Raw genomic sequence first — 15,080 nt, forward strand, 5'->3', positions numbered from 1 at the left:
CTCAAAATATTATGCCTTTAATTTTATAATCGTAAAAAAAAAAAATCTGTTGTATGATATTATACATTTATTTTTATTCAAATATTTTGATTCATGTTTTTATTAATTATGTATAATTTTAATTTTATCATTTCGACTTTATTCTCAAAATATTTTTACTTTATTCTCAAAACATTTCGACTTTATTCTCAAAATATTTTGACTTTATTCACATAGTTTCGACTTTTTTCTTTAATTTTGACTTTATTCTCGAAACTTTTTGACTTTAATCTTGAAATATTTAGACTTTATTCTTGTAATTTCGACTTTATTCTCTTAATTTAGATTTTTTTTTTCTTGAAACATTTTGACTTTATTCTCCAAAAATTTTGACTTTATTCTCCAAACATTTTGACTTTATTCTAATAATTTTGACTTTATTTTTAAAACCTTTTGACTTTAATCTCAAAATATTTGGACTTTATTCACATAGTTTCGACTTTTTTCTTTAATTTTGACTTTATTCGCGAAACTTTTTGACTTTAATCTTGAAATATTTAGACTTTATTCTTGTAATTTCGACTTTATTCTCATAATTTAGATTTTTTTTTTCTTGAAACATTTTGACTTTATTCTCCAAAAATTTTGACTTTATTCTAATAATTTTGACTTTATTCTCAAAACATTTCGACTTTATTCTCAAAATATTTGGACTTTATTCACATAATTTCGACTTTTTTCTTTAATTTTGACTTTATTCGCGAAACTTTTTGACTTTAATCTTGAAATATTTAGACTTTATTCTTGTAATTTCGACTTTATTCTCATAATTTAGATTTTTTTTTTCTTGAAACATTTTGACTTTATTCTCCAAAAATTTTGACTTTATTCTAATAATTTTGACTTTATTCTCAAAACATTTCGACTTTATTCTCAAAATATTTGGACTTTATTCACATAATTTCGACTTTTTTCTTTAATTTTGACTTTATTCGCGAAACTTTTTGACTTTAATCTTGAAATATTTAGACTTTATTCTTGTAATTTCGACTTTATTCTCTTAATTTAGAGTTTTTTTCTTGAAACAGTTTGACTTTATTCTCCAAAAATGTTGACTTTATTCTCCAAACATTTTGACTTTATTCCAATAATTTTGACTTTATTTTTAAATCCTTTTGACTTTATTCTCAAAACATTTCGACTTTATTCTCAAAATATTTGGACTTTATTCACATAGTTTCGACTTTTTTCTTTAATTTTGACTTTATTCGCGAAACTTTTTGACTTTAATCTTGAAATATTTAGACTTTATTCTTGTAATTTCGACTTTATTCTCTTAATTTAGAGTTTTTTTCTTGAAACAGTTTGACTTTATTCTCCAAACATTTTGACTTTATTCCAATAATTTTGACTTTATTTTTAAATCCTTTTGACTTTATTCTCAAAACATTTCGACTTTATTCTCAAAACATTTCGACTTTATTCTCAAAATATTTGGACTTTATTCACATAGTTTCGACTTTTTTCTTTAATTTTGACTTTATTCGCGAAACTTTTTGACTTTAATCTTGAAATATTTAGACTTTATTCTTGTAATTTTCGACTTTGTTCTCAAAATATTATGCCTTTAATTTAATAATCGTAAAAAAAAAAAAATCTGTTGTATGATATTATACATTTATTTTTATTCAAATATTTTGATTCATGTTTTTATTAATTATGTATAATTTTAATTTTATCATTTCGACTTTATTCTCAAAATATTTTTACTTTATTCTCAAAACATTTCGACTTTATTCTCAAAATATTTTGACTTTATTCACATAGTTTCGACTTTTTTCTTTAATTTTGACTTTATTCTCGAAACTTTTTGACTTTAATCTTGAAATATTTAGACTTTATTCTTGTAATTTCGACTTTATTCTCTTAATTTAGATTTTTTTTTTCTTGAAACATTTTGACTTTATTCTCCAAAAATTTTGACTTTATTCTCCAAACATTTTGACTTTATTCTCAAAACATTTCGACTTTATTCTAATAATTTTGACTTTATTTTTAAAACCTTTTGACTTTAATCTCAAAATATTTGGACTTTATTCACATAGTTTCGACTTTTTTCTTTAATTTTGACTTTATTCGCGAAACTTTTTGACTTTAATCTTGAAATATTTAGACTTTATTCTTGTAATTTCGACTTTATTCTCATAATTTAGATTTTTTTTTTCTTGAAACATTTTGACTTTATTCTCCAAAAATTTTGACTTTATTCTAATAATTTTGACTTTATTCTCAAAACATTTCGACTTTATTCTCAAAATATTTGGACTTTATTCACATAATTTCGACTTTTTTCTTTAATTTTGACTTTATTCGCGAAACTTTTTGACTTTAATCTTGAAATATTTAGACTTTATTCTTGTAATTTCGACTTTATTCTCTTAATTTAGAGTTTTTTTCTTGAAACAGTTTGACTTTATTCTCCAAAAATGTTGACTTTATTCTCCAAACATTTTGACTTTATTCCAATAATTTTGACTTTATTTTTAAAACCTTTTGACTTTATTCTCAAAACATTTCGACTTTATTCTCAAAACATTTCGACTTTATTCTCAAAATATTTGGACTTTATTCACATAGTTTCGACTTTTTTCTTTAATTTTGACTTTATTCGCGAAACTTTTTGACTTTAATCTTGAAATATTTAGACTTTATTCTTGTAATTTCGACTTTATTCTCATAATTTAGATTTTTTTTTTCTTGAAACATTTTGACTTTATTCTCCAAAAATTTTGACTTTATTCTAATAATTTTGACTTTATTCTCAAAACATTTCGACTTTATTCTCAAAATATTTGGACTTTATTCACATAATTTCGACTTTTTTCTTTAATTTTGACTTTATTCGCGAAACTTTTTGACTTTAATCTTGAAATATTTAGACTTTATTCTTGTAATTTCGACTTTATTCTCTTAATTTAGAGTTTTTTTCTTGAAACAGTTTGACTTTATTCTCCAAAAATGTTGACTTTATTCTCCAAACATTTTGACTTTATTCCAATAATTTTGACTTTATTTTTAAAACCTTTTGACTTTATTCTCAAAACATTTCGACTTTATTCTCAAAACATTTCGACTTTATTCTCAAAATATTTGGACTTTATTCACATAGTTTCGACTTTTTTCTTTAATTTTGACTTTATTCGCGAAACTTTTTGACTTTAATCTTGAAATATTTAGACTTTATTCTTGTAATTTTCGACTTTGTTCTCAAAATATTATGCCTTTAATTTAATAATCGTAAAAAAAAAAAATCTGTTGTATGATATTATACATTTATTTTTATTCAAATATTTTGATTCATGTTTTTATTAATTATGTATAATTTTAATTTTATCATTTTGACTTTATTCTCAAAACATTTTTACTTTATTCTCAAAACATTTCGACTTTATTCTCAAAATATTTTGACTTTATTCACATAGTTTCGACTTTTTTCTTTAATTTTGACTTTATTCTCGAAACTTTTTGACTTTAATCTTGAAATATTTAGACTTTATTCTTGTAATTTCGACTTTATTCTCTTAATTTAGATTTTTTTTCTTGAAACATTTTGACTTTATTCTCCAAAAATTTTGACTTTATTCTCCAAACATTTTGACTTTATTCTAATAATTTTGACTTTATTTTTAAAACCTTTTGACTTTAATCTCAAAATATTTGGACTTTATTCACATAGTTTCGACTTTTTTCTTTAATTTTGACTTTATTCGCGAAACTTTTTGACTTTAATCTTGAAATATTTAGACTTTATTCTTGTAATTTCGACTTTATTCTCATAATTTAGATTTTTTTTTTCTTGAAACATTTTGACTTTATTCTCCAAAAATTTTGACTTTATTCTAATAATTTTGACTTTATTCTCAAAACATTTCGACTTTATTCTCAAAATATTTGGACTTTATTCACATAATTTCGACTTTTTTCTTTAATTTTGACTTTATTCGCGAAACTTTTTGACTTTAATCTTGAAATATTTAGACTTTATTCTTGTAATTTCGACTTTATTCTCTTAATTTAGATTTTTTTCTTGAAACATTTTGACTTTATTCTCCAAAAATGTTGACTTTATTCTCGAAACATTTTGACTTTATTCCAATAATTTTGACTTTATTTTTAAATCCTTTTGACTTTATTCTCAAAACATTTCGACTTTATTCTCAAAATATTTGGACTTTATTCACATAATTTTGACTTTTTTCTTTAATTTTGACTTTATTCGCGAAACTTTTTGACTTTAATCTTGAAATATTTAGACTTTATTCTTGTAATTTCGACTTTGTTCTCAAAATATTATGCCTTTAATTTAATAATCGTAAAAAAAAAAATCCGTTGTATGATATTATACATTTATTTTTATTCAAATATTTTGATTCATGTTTTTATTAATTATGTATAATTTTAATTTTATCATTTCGACTTTATTCTCAAAATATTTGGACTTTATTCACATAATTTCGACTTTTTTCTTTAATTTTGACTTTATTCGCGAAACTTTTTGACTTTAATCTTGAAATATTTAGACTTTATTCTTGTAATTTTCGACTTTGTTCTCAAAATATTATGCCTTTAATTTAATAATCGTAAAAAAAAAAATCTGTTGTATGATATTATACATTTATTTTTATTCAAATATTTTTAGTCATGTTTTTATTAATTATGTATAATTTTAATTTTATCATTTTGACTTTATTCTCAAAACATTTCGACTTTATTCTCAAAATATTTGGACTTTATTCACATAATTTCGACTTTTTTCTTTAATTTTGACTTTATTCTCGAAACTTTTTGACTTTAATCTTGAAATATTTAGACTTTATTCTTGTAATTTCGACTTTATTCTCTTAATTTAGATTTTTTTTTCTTGAAACATTTTGACTTTATTCTCCAAACATTTTGACTTTATTCTAATAATTTTGACTTTATTCTCAAAACATTTCGACTTTATTCTCAAAATACTTTGACTTTATTCACATAATTTCGACTTTTTTCTTTAATTTTGACTTTATTCTCAAAACATTTCGACTTTATTCTCAAAATATTTGGACTTTATTCACATAGTTTCGACTTTTTTCTTTAATTTTGACTTTATTCGCGAAACTTTTTGACTTTAATCTTGAAATATTTAGACTTTATTCTTGTAATTTCGACTTTGTCCTCAAAATATTATGCCTTTAATTTAATAATCGTAAAATAAATCCGTTGTATGATATTATACATTTATTTTTATTCAAATATTTGTATTCATGTTTTTATTAATTATGTATAATTTTAATTTTATCATTTCGACTTTATTCTCAAACATTTTGACTTTATTTTTGTAATTTTGACGTTATTCTCAAAACATTTAATCTTTATTCTCATAATTTCGACCTTATTTTAAAAACACTGATTGGATTCTCGTAATTTTGACTATTCTTGAAACATTTCGACTTTATTCTCATAATTTCAACTTTATTCTCAAAACATTTTGACTGTATTCTCGTAATTTTGACTTTAGTCTTGAAATATTTTGACTTTATTCTAGTAATTTAAACTTTATTCTCATAATTGCGACTTTATTCTCCAAATATAATTTTTTAATGTGGCACTAAAATGCCGTCATACTAAGATATTATAAATTTATTTGTATTAAAATATTTTTATTCATTATTATAATTACTTTTACTGTTTTTTACATATGATTTTTTATTACTATTATATTTTTGTTAGTCAAATATTTTTTCTTTAAAATATAATATTTTTAAGAGTCACTCCTAGCCTTTCATAATCCTTCTATTCCTCCATATTTATCAATCTAACCTCAAAGTAACAAATTTTCCCTTTCTTTTTCTTGGTGTGGAGTGTTGTAATTATTTGCCCATTATGTTGCTTTTTTGATGTTTTCTTAACTCTCCACAGTTGTATCATGATTTCGACGGGTCTGGTTTCCGGAGGAAAGCAAAGATGTACATCAGTGATCTGTGGAACATTCTGGATGTGCTGTCAATCATACTGTTCATTGCTGGTCTGGTCTGCAGGTAAACTCAAAATATTATTGCACATGCATATTATTAATGTTTGTTAGTAAATTATAAAAATTGCATGTGGACATATTAAGTATTATTTGTATATATGCAAAAATATGTTGTTTTGTATACTTATCAATAACTATTAGACAGTAGTTAAAGTCAGTTATAATTCAGCTGTAGATAATTTTTTTGGTATGAAATTCAATTTAATGCGAAATGCAGTTAAATGTGCAATAACCTTTTATGCAAAATGCAATTTAAATATGCATGTTCATTTCACTGAAATGAATCAAACTTATCAACATTAAGACACTTGTAGATCATATAAAGCAATCATATTAAATGTTTTTGTTCCTCATGTGTTTATTTAATTTCAGTTGAGTTGCATAATGACTCTGAAATGAATTGAAAGTAAACTAAATCAGTCCTTTTGTGTTTTTCGTACAGACTTCAAGCCTCCGGTACTGTGTTCTATGTGGGTAAAGTTGTTCTCTGCATCGACTTCATTATATTCTGTCTCCGATTAATGGCCATCTTCACTATCAGCCGAACCCTGGGCCCAAAGATAATCATCGTCAGGAAAATGGTGGGTTTGTGTGTTCATAATGTTCATTTATTCAGTTCAAATGCGTTATGTAAAAAATTGAACACAGTCTAAGTGGTGAGAGACTTACAAGGAATCAAATATGTCTTGATCTTTTGGAATCAAAGCGTTCATTGTAATATGAAACATCCTAGACCTCAGGGCCAAAAACGATTTGTTGAAGCCTCTCATAATGCAACATGTTTTTGCATGACACCAAATGCAGACAGACTGAGCTATAAATGTTGTCTCTTCTCTTTTTGCAGATGATGGATTTGTTCTTCTTCATGTTTCTGCTCAGTATCTGGGTGGTGGCGTACGGTGTGGCCAAGCAGGGCATTTTGATTCACAATGAAGACAGACTGAACTGGATCATCCGCGGAGCCGTCTATGAGCCCTACCTCATCATATTCGGCAATGTCCCGACTAATATAGACAGTGAGCAGTTTACTAACTTCACATATGAAATCACTTATATATTTTTTATTTAATTACAATTTAATGCAAAATTCAGTTTAAATATGCAATAAAATTAAGTTTTCTATATTACAAAATATTGCATCTGCAAATATTAAATATTAAATGTAAATATAAAAAAAAACTGTGTTTTGCATACTTATAATCAAAAATATGCAATGCAATTTAAATATGCAATAAAATTAAGTTTGCTATAATTACAAAATATAAAAATATGCAATACAGTTTAATGCATATTGCAATTTAAATATGCCATAAAATTAAGTTTGCAAGTATGCAAATATGCAAAAAACATTTTTTTGCATACTTATAATCAAAAATATACAATAAAGTTTGCTATTTAAATATGCAATAACGTTAGGTTTGTTATATTATAAAATATTGCACATGCAAATATTACATATATAAAAATATGCAAAAACATTGTTTTGAATTCTTTTGATAAAAAATATGCAATACAGTTAATTGCAAAATTCAGTTTAAATATGCAATAAAATTAAGTTTTCTATATTGCAAAATATTGCATCTGCAAATATTAAATATTAAATGTAAATATAAAAAAAACTGTGTTTTGCATACTTATAATCAAAAATATGCAATGCAATTTAAATATGCAATAAAATTAAGTTTGCTATAATTACAAAATATAAAAATATGCAATACAGTTTAATGCATATTGCAATTTAAATATGCCATAAAATTAAGTTTGCAAGTATGCAAATATGCAAAAAACTTTGTTTTGCATACTTATAATCAAAAATATACAATGAAGTTTAATGCAAATTGCTATTTAAATATGCAATAACGTTAGGTTTGATATATTATAAAATATTGCACATGCAAATATTACATATATAAAAATATGCAAAAACATTGTTTTGAATTCTTTTGATAAAAAATATGCAATACAGTTAATTGCAAAATTCAGTTTAAATATGCAATAAAATTAAGTTTTCTATATTGCAAAATATTGCATCTGCAAATATTAAATATTAAATGTAAATATAAAAAAAAACTGTGTTTTGCATACTTATAATCAAAAATATGCAATGCAATTTAAATATGCAATAAAATTAAGTTTGCTATAATTACAAAATATAAAAATATGCAATACAGTTTAATGCATATTGCAATTTAAATATGCCATAAAATTAAGTTTGCAAGTATGCAAATATGCAAAAAACGTTGTTTTGCATACTTATAATCAAAAATATACAATGAAGTTTAATGCAAATTGCTATTTAAATATGCAATAACGTTAGGTTTGTTATATTATAAAATATTGCGCATGCAAATATTACATATATAAAAATATGCAAAAACATTGTTTTGAATTCTTTTGATAAAAAATATGCAATACAGTTAATTGCAAAATTCAGTTTAAATATGCAATAAAATTAAGTTTTCTATATTGCAAAATATTGCATCTGCAAATATTAAATATTAAATGTAAATATAAAAAAAAACTGTGTTTTGCATACTTATAATCAAAAATATGCAATGCAATTTAAATATGCAATAAAATTAAGTTTGCTATAATTACAAAATATAAAAATATGCAATACAGTTTAATGCATATTGCAATTTAAATATGCCATAAAATTAAGTTTGCAAGTATGCAAATATGCAAAAAACGTTGTTTTGCATACTTATAATCAAAAATATACAATGAAGTTTAATGCAAATTGCTATTTAAATATGCAATAACGTTAGGTTTGTTATATTATAAAATATTGCACATGCAAATATTACATATATAAAAATATGCAAAAACATTGTTTTGAAATCTTTTGATAAAAAATATGCAATACAGTTAATTGCTAAATGCAATTTAAATATGCAATAAAATTAAGTTTTTATATTATAAATTATTTCATTTGCAAATATTAAATATTATATGTAAATATGCAACAATCTGTGTTTTGCATACTTATAATCATAAATGCAATACAATTTAATGCAAAAAAGCATTTCAAATATGCAGTAAAATTAAGTTTGGTATATTACAAAATATTGCATATGCACATATTAAATGTAAAAATATGAAATATGAATATAAAATCAAAATATGCAATACAATTTCATGCAAAATTCAATTTAAATATGCAATAAAATTAGGATTCCTGTATTACAAAATATTGCATATGCAAATATTAAATATTATATGTAAAAATGTAAACAACAGTGTTTTGCATACTTATTAAAAAATATGCAATGCAATTTAAATATGCAATAAAATTCAGTTTGTTACATTACAAAATATTGCAAGTGCAAATATTGAATATTGTACGCAAATATGCAAAAAACATTGTTTTGCATACTTATAATCAAAAATATACAATACAGTTTAATGCAAATTGCTATTTAAATATGCAATAACGTTAGGTTTGTTATATTATAAAATATTGCACATGCAAATATTACATATATAAAAATATGCAAAAACATTGTTTTGAATTCTTTTGATAAAAAATATGCAATACAGTTAATTGCAAAATGCAATTTAAATATGCAATAAAATTAAGTTTTTATATTATAAATTATTTCATATGCAAATATTAAATATTATATGTAAATATGCAACAATCTGTGTTTTGCATACTTATAATCATAAATGCAATACAATTTAATGCAAAAAAGCATTTCAAATATGCAGTAAAATTAAGTTTGGTATATTACAAAATATTGCATATGCACCTATTAAATGTAAAAATATGAAATATGAATATAAAATCAAAATATGCAATACAATTTCATGCAAAATTCAATTTAAATATGCAATAAATTTAGGATTCCTGTATTACAAAATATTGCATATGCAAATATTAAATATTATATGTAAAAATGTAAACAACAGTGTTTTGCATACTTATTAAAAAATATGCAATGCAATTTAAATATGCAATAAAATTCAGTTTGTTACATTACAAAATATTGCAAGTGCAAATATTGAATATTGTACGCAAATATGCAAAAAACATTGTTTAGCATACTTATAATCAAAAATATACAATACAGTTTAATGCAAATTGCAATTTAAATATGCAATAACGTTAGGTTTGTTATAACAATTGCACATGCAAATATTACAAATTATATAAAAATATATATAATCAACGACTATTAGTAGTTGAAGTCAGTTATAAGTCAGTTGTAGAACATTTTTATTTAAACATGCAATAAAATTCTAATAAAAAATGCAATATTTTTCTTACATTATAAAGCATTGCAGCATATAGTGTGTAAAATGTAAAAACTATCTTTTGTAAACTTGTAATCAGTGACTGTAAGGCAATTGTTAATTGAAGAAAACATTCAAATACTAAAATCACAAAGCTAATGTTTCTGTATTTTGTGATCCAGACACTCAGTTTGATTTGGGCACCTGTAGTGTGAATGGCTCCGATCCTCTGAAGCCCAAATGTCCCATGCTAAACAGTGATAACATGCCGGCCTTCCCAGAATGGCTGACCATCATCATGCTGTGTGTCTATCTGCTGTTCGCCAACATCCTGCTGCTCAACCTCCTCATCGCTATTTTCAAGTGAGTAAACAGAGACGGCTCTGATTCCAAAACCTAATGAGCTGACTTGATGCCTACTGTCTACATGCAACACTGTAGAAGTTGCATGATAAAATACTGCAGTGAATTTCACAGCAGTCGTCTGTCATTGTGCATCACAGCTATACGTTCCAGGAGGTTCAAGACAACACGGACACCATCTGGAAGTTCCAGCGCTATGAGCTGATTAAGGAGTACCACAGTCGACCTGCTCTTCCTCCACCGTTCATCCTGCTCAGTCACATCATTATCTTCATCAAAGGAGTGCTGCTGCGCTACCCTTCACACAGACACGAGCACTTCAGTGAGCCTAAACGCCTTCTACAGATAACACACACACACACACCGTGATAGATCACTGATTCTCATTAGTCAACAGCATGAAGTCTAGTCCAGCCTAGTCTAGTTTATACTGGGCAATAAGCACCAACTAAGACAAGAAAAGTCTGTCTGATCTATATAAAAACCAACAAAATATGATTAATTTTGGTTATTTAGCTGCTGCATGTTTGCTGCATCTGAAATAGTTGATATTAAATTTAATGCTTAAAATCATTGCATCAAAAGCATTAAAATTAATGTTACATTTCTAAAATATATTTTAATATATTATATATTTATAATATAAATATAATATATTTAATATAATATATTTTTAAAGTAATACAAATTAGTCAAATGCATAATAAATGAAATGTATAATAAATATATAAAATGTAAAAATAATAAAAATGTATAATAATTATAAATATAGCTGCAAGCAGCAATTAAGGGGCCAAGCACCAGTCAAGCAAGGCAGCAAGCATCATGAAGCAATGAGTAACTGAAGCCAATTTTAAGATGATTTTAGTCAAAATGAGTGAGAAAAAAACACTAGTAATGTCATTTAATGGGTTATCACTTTTCACCAATAGGTGGCACTGTTATCAAATCGATGTGGTGTGTTCAATGTGAGGTGCCAATGACACACACAAAGTTTGGTGTCAATATATCAAAGCTTTACAGGGATAAAGCCTCAGAGTCATTTTGGCATCATGGCTCAGATTTGTTGTGGTGCTAATCAAAAATGGTTTTGGCTATCGACACAAAATCCATAACTTTGTGTCAGCACAGTCCGAAGATGATCTGACTCGATTTTGGTGTAAACTGGACGAACGGTCGCGGAGGAGTTTGAGTATGTTGTCGGCATGACCCAAGGAAAATATTGAGACCAGTTGCATTACAATAGACTAATGCAATCAAAAGTTATTAACATTTTTGGAAATTTCATAATTAATGGTTAATGACTGGTTTATCACTCTTGACCAATAGGTGGGGCTGTTATCAAATTGATTTGGCGTGGTCAGTTTCAAAAGTTATTAGCATTTTTGCTAAATTTCATAATTAATGGTTAATGAATGGTTTATCACTCTTGACCAATAGGTTACCAAATTGATTCGTTGATGCGTTAAACAAAAAACGTTTTGTATTTCGACATGAAATCCATCACTTTTTGCCAGCAAGGTCTGAAGATGATCTGAGTCCAATTTGGTGAAAATTGGACCAATGGTCTAGGAGGAGTTCGAAAAATATATCAAAATGGCGGACAGGAAGTTTGACTGACTATTGGTGAAAAGTTGGTGTTTATATTGTCGCCATGACCCAGTCCGAAGATGATCTGACACGATTTTGGTGTAAACTGGACGAACGGTCGCGGAGGAGTTTGAGTATGTTGTCGGCATGACCCAAGGAAAATATTGAGACCAGTCGCATTACAATAGACTGATGCAATCAAAAGTTATAAGCATTTTTGGAAATTTGTTAATTAATGGTTAATGAATGGTTTATCACTCTTGACCAATAGGTGGCGTTGTTACCATATTGATTCATTGATGCATTAAGCGAAAACTATTTTGTATTTCAACACGAAATCCATAACTTTGTGCCAGCATGGTCTAAATATGATCCGAGTCAAATTTGGTGAAAATCGCACAAACAGTCTAGGAGGAGCTCGAAAAATTCTAACATAAATCAAAATGCCGGATATATGGCAAATTTGGTGTATATGTTCTAGGCATGACCCAAAGAATATATTGACAATTTCATTACAATAGGCCAGAATAATCAAAAGTTAGTAGCATTTTTTTTACATTTCTTCATAACTTTTGGCCACAAGGTGGCGCTGCCAAGAGTTTCTTAATGATACGCCAATGCATTTGTAAAATATAGCATTTCAAATCCAAATTAAAAATGTCTGACACCCAAAATGGCTGAAAAGGGAAAGTTGGGCATGGTTTGACTAAGCATGCTGCACCAAATCTAAAGAGACCAGTTTTGGCCAAACCAATCTGAAGTTATAAGCAATTTTTCATATCTCCTGACCACTTGGTAGCACTGCTCTGAAACTGTGCAGGTAGCCTTATATCATGCTTGTTATAACACACACCAATTTTGTCTCACTATGCCAAACAGTTGTGGAGATACAGCCTCACATCACTTTTTGCTTGCCCTTTGTGGAATTTGTTTGTGCGTTATTCCAGAACGGTTTGACTAATCAACTTGAATTCCATAATTTTTAGCCAGCATTGTCTAAAGATGATCTGAGCTAAATTTGGTGAAAATCAGACAAACCGTCTAGGACGAGTTCGAAAAAGTACGTTAATCGAGCTATTAAAAATAGCAAAAAAATAAACCTTACGATTTTTAAATTTTGGTGTTTATTCGACTCGGCATGACCCAAGGATTCTGATGGGAAAAAAATAATAAGACGATGCACATTTGGTGCTTGGCTCCTAAATATATATAATTAAAAAAAATTATAATTTTACATTTATACACTTAAAAATATGCCATTTAAAATAATAATTTGACATTTAGTGTTTACAATTTATAAGTTCATACATTTCCTGGAAATCGAACCCAAAGAATTTGATGTTGCCTTTCATTTTTAATATATTCATAAGTTAAAAACTACTGTTGAGTGTCTCAGTCCCTGGTTTAAGTGCATGATTCTTCACAGGACAGGAATTGCAGCGGACTGAGGATGAGGAGCTGTTATCATGGGAGGCCTACATGAAGGACAACTATCTGGCATCAACACGACAGGACGAGAGCCAGAGCGTGGAGCATCGAATCCAGGACACTGCAGAGAAGTAACTTAGAGATGAACAAGACCAAAATATAACATCTAACAGACTTTGATCTGAATTTAGAGGAAGTTACATTTAAATCTACTCTAGAATATGGGGAGGGGCTTAGTAATGATCTGAGAATGTAGTGGGAGGAGCTTGGTAATGATCTAGACATCTGGGAGGAGCTTAATACAATATTCACGAGTGCACAATTCTTACACTCATGAATATTAATTATATGACATGAAGTATGAAGTAGACACATCCTGTCCAGACTGTGCGCAATATTACTTTTAACACATTTACGGATTGTTTTTACTGTAAAAAAAAAAAAAAAACTACTTAAACTAAAAAACCTTATCAGAAAAAAATCAAATTGGCTCTACAAATAATTTCAACTTAAAATTGTTTTAATTTAAATCTCGTATAACGTAAAAAAATGAGTTGAAATTGGTTAAAATCCAATTCTTAAACTATGTACCTTTTAACAATTAAAATATATGTTTAGTGATAGTTGTTCATGAGTTCCTTGTTTGTCCTGAACAGTTAAACTGCCTGCTGTTCCTCAGAAAAGTCCTTTAGGTCCCACAAATTTTTTGGTTTTCCAGCATTTTTGTGTATTTGAACCCTTTCCGACAATGACTGTATGATTTTGAGATCCATCTTTTCACACTGAGGACAACTGAGGGACTCATATGCAACTATTACAGAAGGTTCAAACACTCACTGATGCTCCAGAAGGACAAACCATGCATTAAGAGCCGGAATTTGAAGATCAGGGTAAATTGAAACTGTCTTCAGTAGCTTCTAAAGGGCAGTAGTAAATTAAAACAATATGATATTTAGACAAATTAAGAAAAATGTACACATCTTCATTCGGTTCAAAAGTTTTCACCCCCGACTCTTAATGCATGGTTTGTCCTTCTGGAGCATCAGTGAGCGTTTGAACCTTCTGTAATAGTTGTGTATGAGTCCCTCAGTTGTCCTCAGTGTGAAAAGATGGATCTCAAAATCATACAGTCATTGTTGGAAAGGGTTATAATACTCCAAAATGATGGAAAACCAAAGAATTTGTGGTACCTGAAGGATTTTTCTGAAGAACAGCAGGCAGTTCAGGACAAACATGGGACTCATGAACAACTATCACTAAAAGAAAAAACACAGCTGTGGATCATTCAGGTAACAACACAGTATTAAGAATCAAGGGGGTGTAAACTTTTGAAAGAAGGCCATTTTTATAAATTCAACTATTATTTCTCTTGTGTTCTCTTGAGATTCAGGTCAGTACTAAATAAACAACA

General features: G+C 26.9%; 1 protein-coding gene across 1 annotated transcript in view; it reads left to right on the forward strand.

Moving 5' to 3' along the window:
- Window positions 1-15,080, forward strand: part of trpm2 (transient receptor potential cation channel, subfamily M, member 2) — a 48,878-nt gene that overhangs the window by 20,359 nt on the left and 13,439 nt on the right. The window contains exons 9-14 of the mRNA XM_073845150.1: window positions 5,938-6,056; window positions 6,495-6,633; window positions 6,897-7,068; window positions 10,471-10,651; window positions 10,792-10,973; window positions 13,668-13,800. Of these exons, the coding sequence (XP_073701251.1) occupies window positions 5,938-6,056; window positions 6,495-6,633; window positions 6,897-7,068; window positions 10,471-10,651; window positions 10,792-10,973; window positions 13,668-13,800 (926 nt within the window). The remainder of the gene's footprint in view (window positions 1-5,937; window positions 6,057-6,494; window positions 6,634-6,896; window positions 7,069-10,470; window positions 10,652-10,791; window positions 10,974-13,667; window positions 13,801-15,080) is intronic.

The sequence above is a fragment of the Garra rufa genome, chromosome 8 (assembly GCF_049309525.1).
Source record: "Garra rufa chromosome 8, GarRuf1.0, whole genome shotgun sequence".
In the NCBI taxonomy this organism is placed as follows: Eukaryota; Metazoa; Chordata; class Actinopteri; order Cypriniformes; family Cyprinidae; genus Garra; species Garra rufa.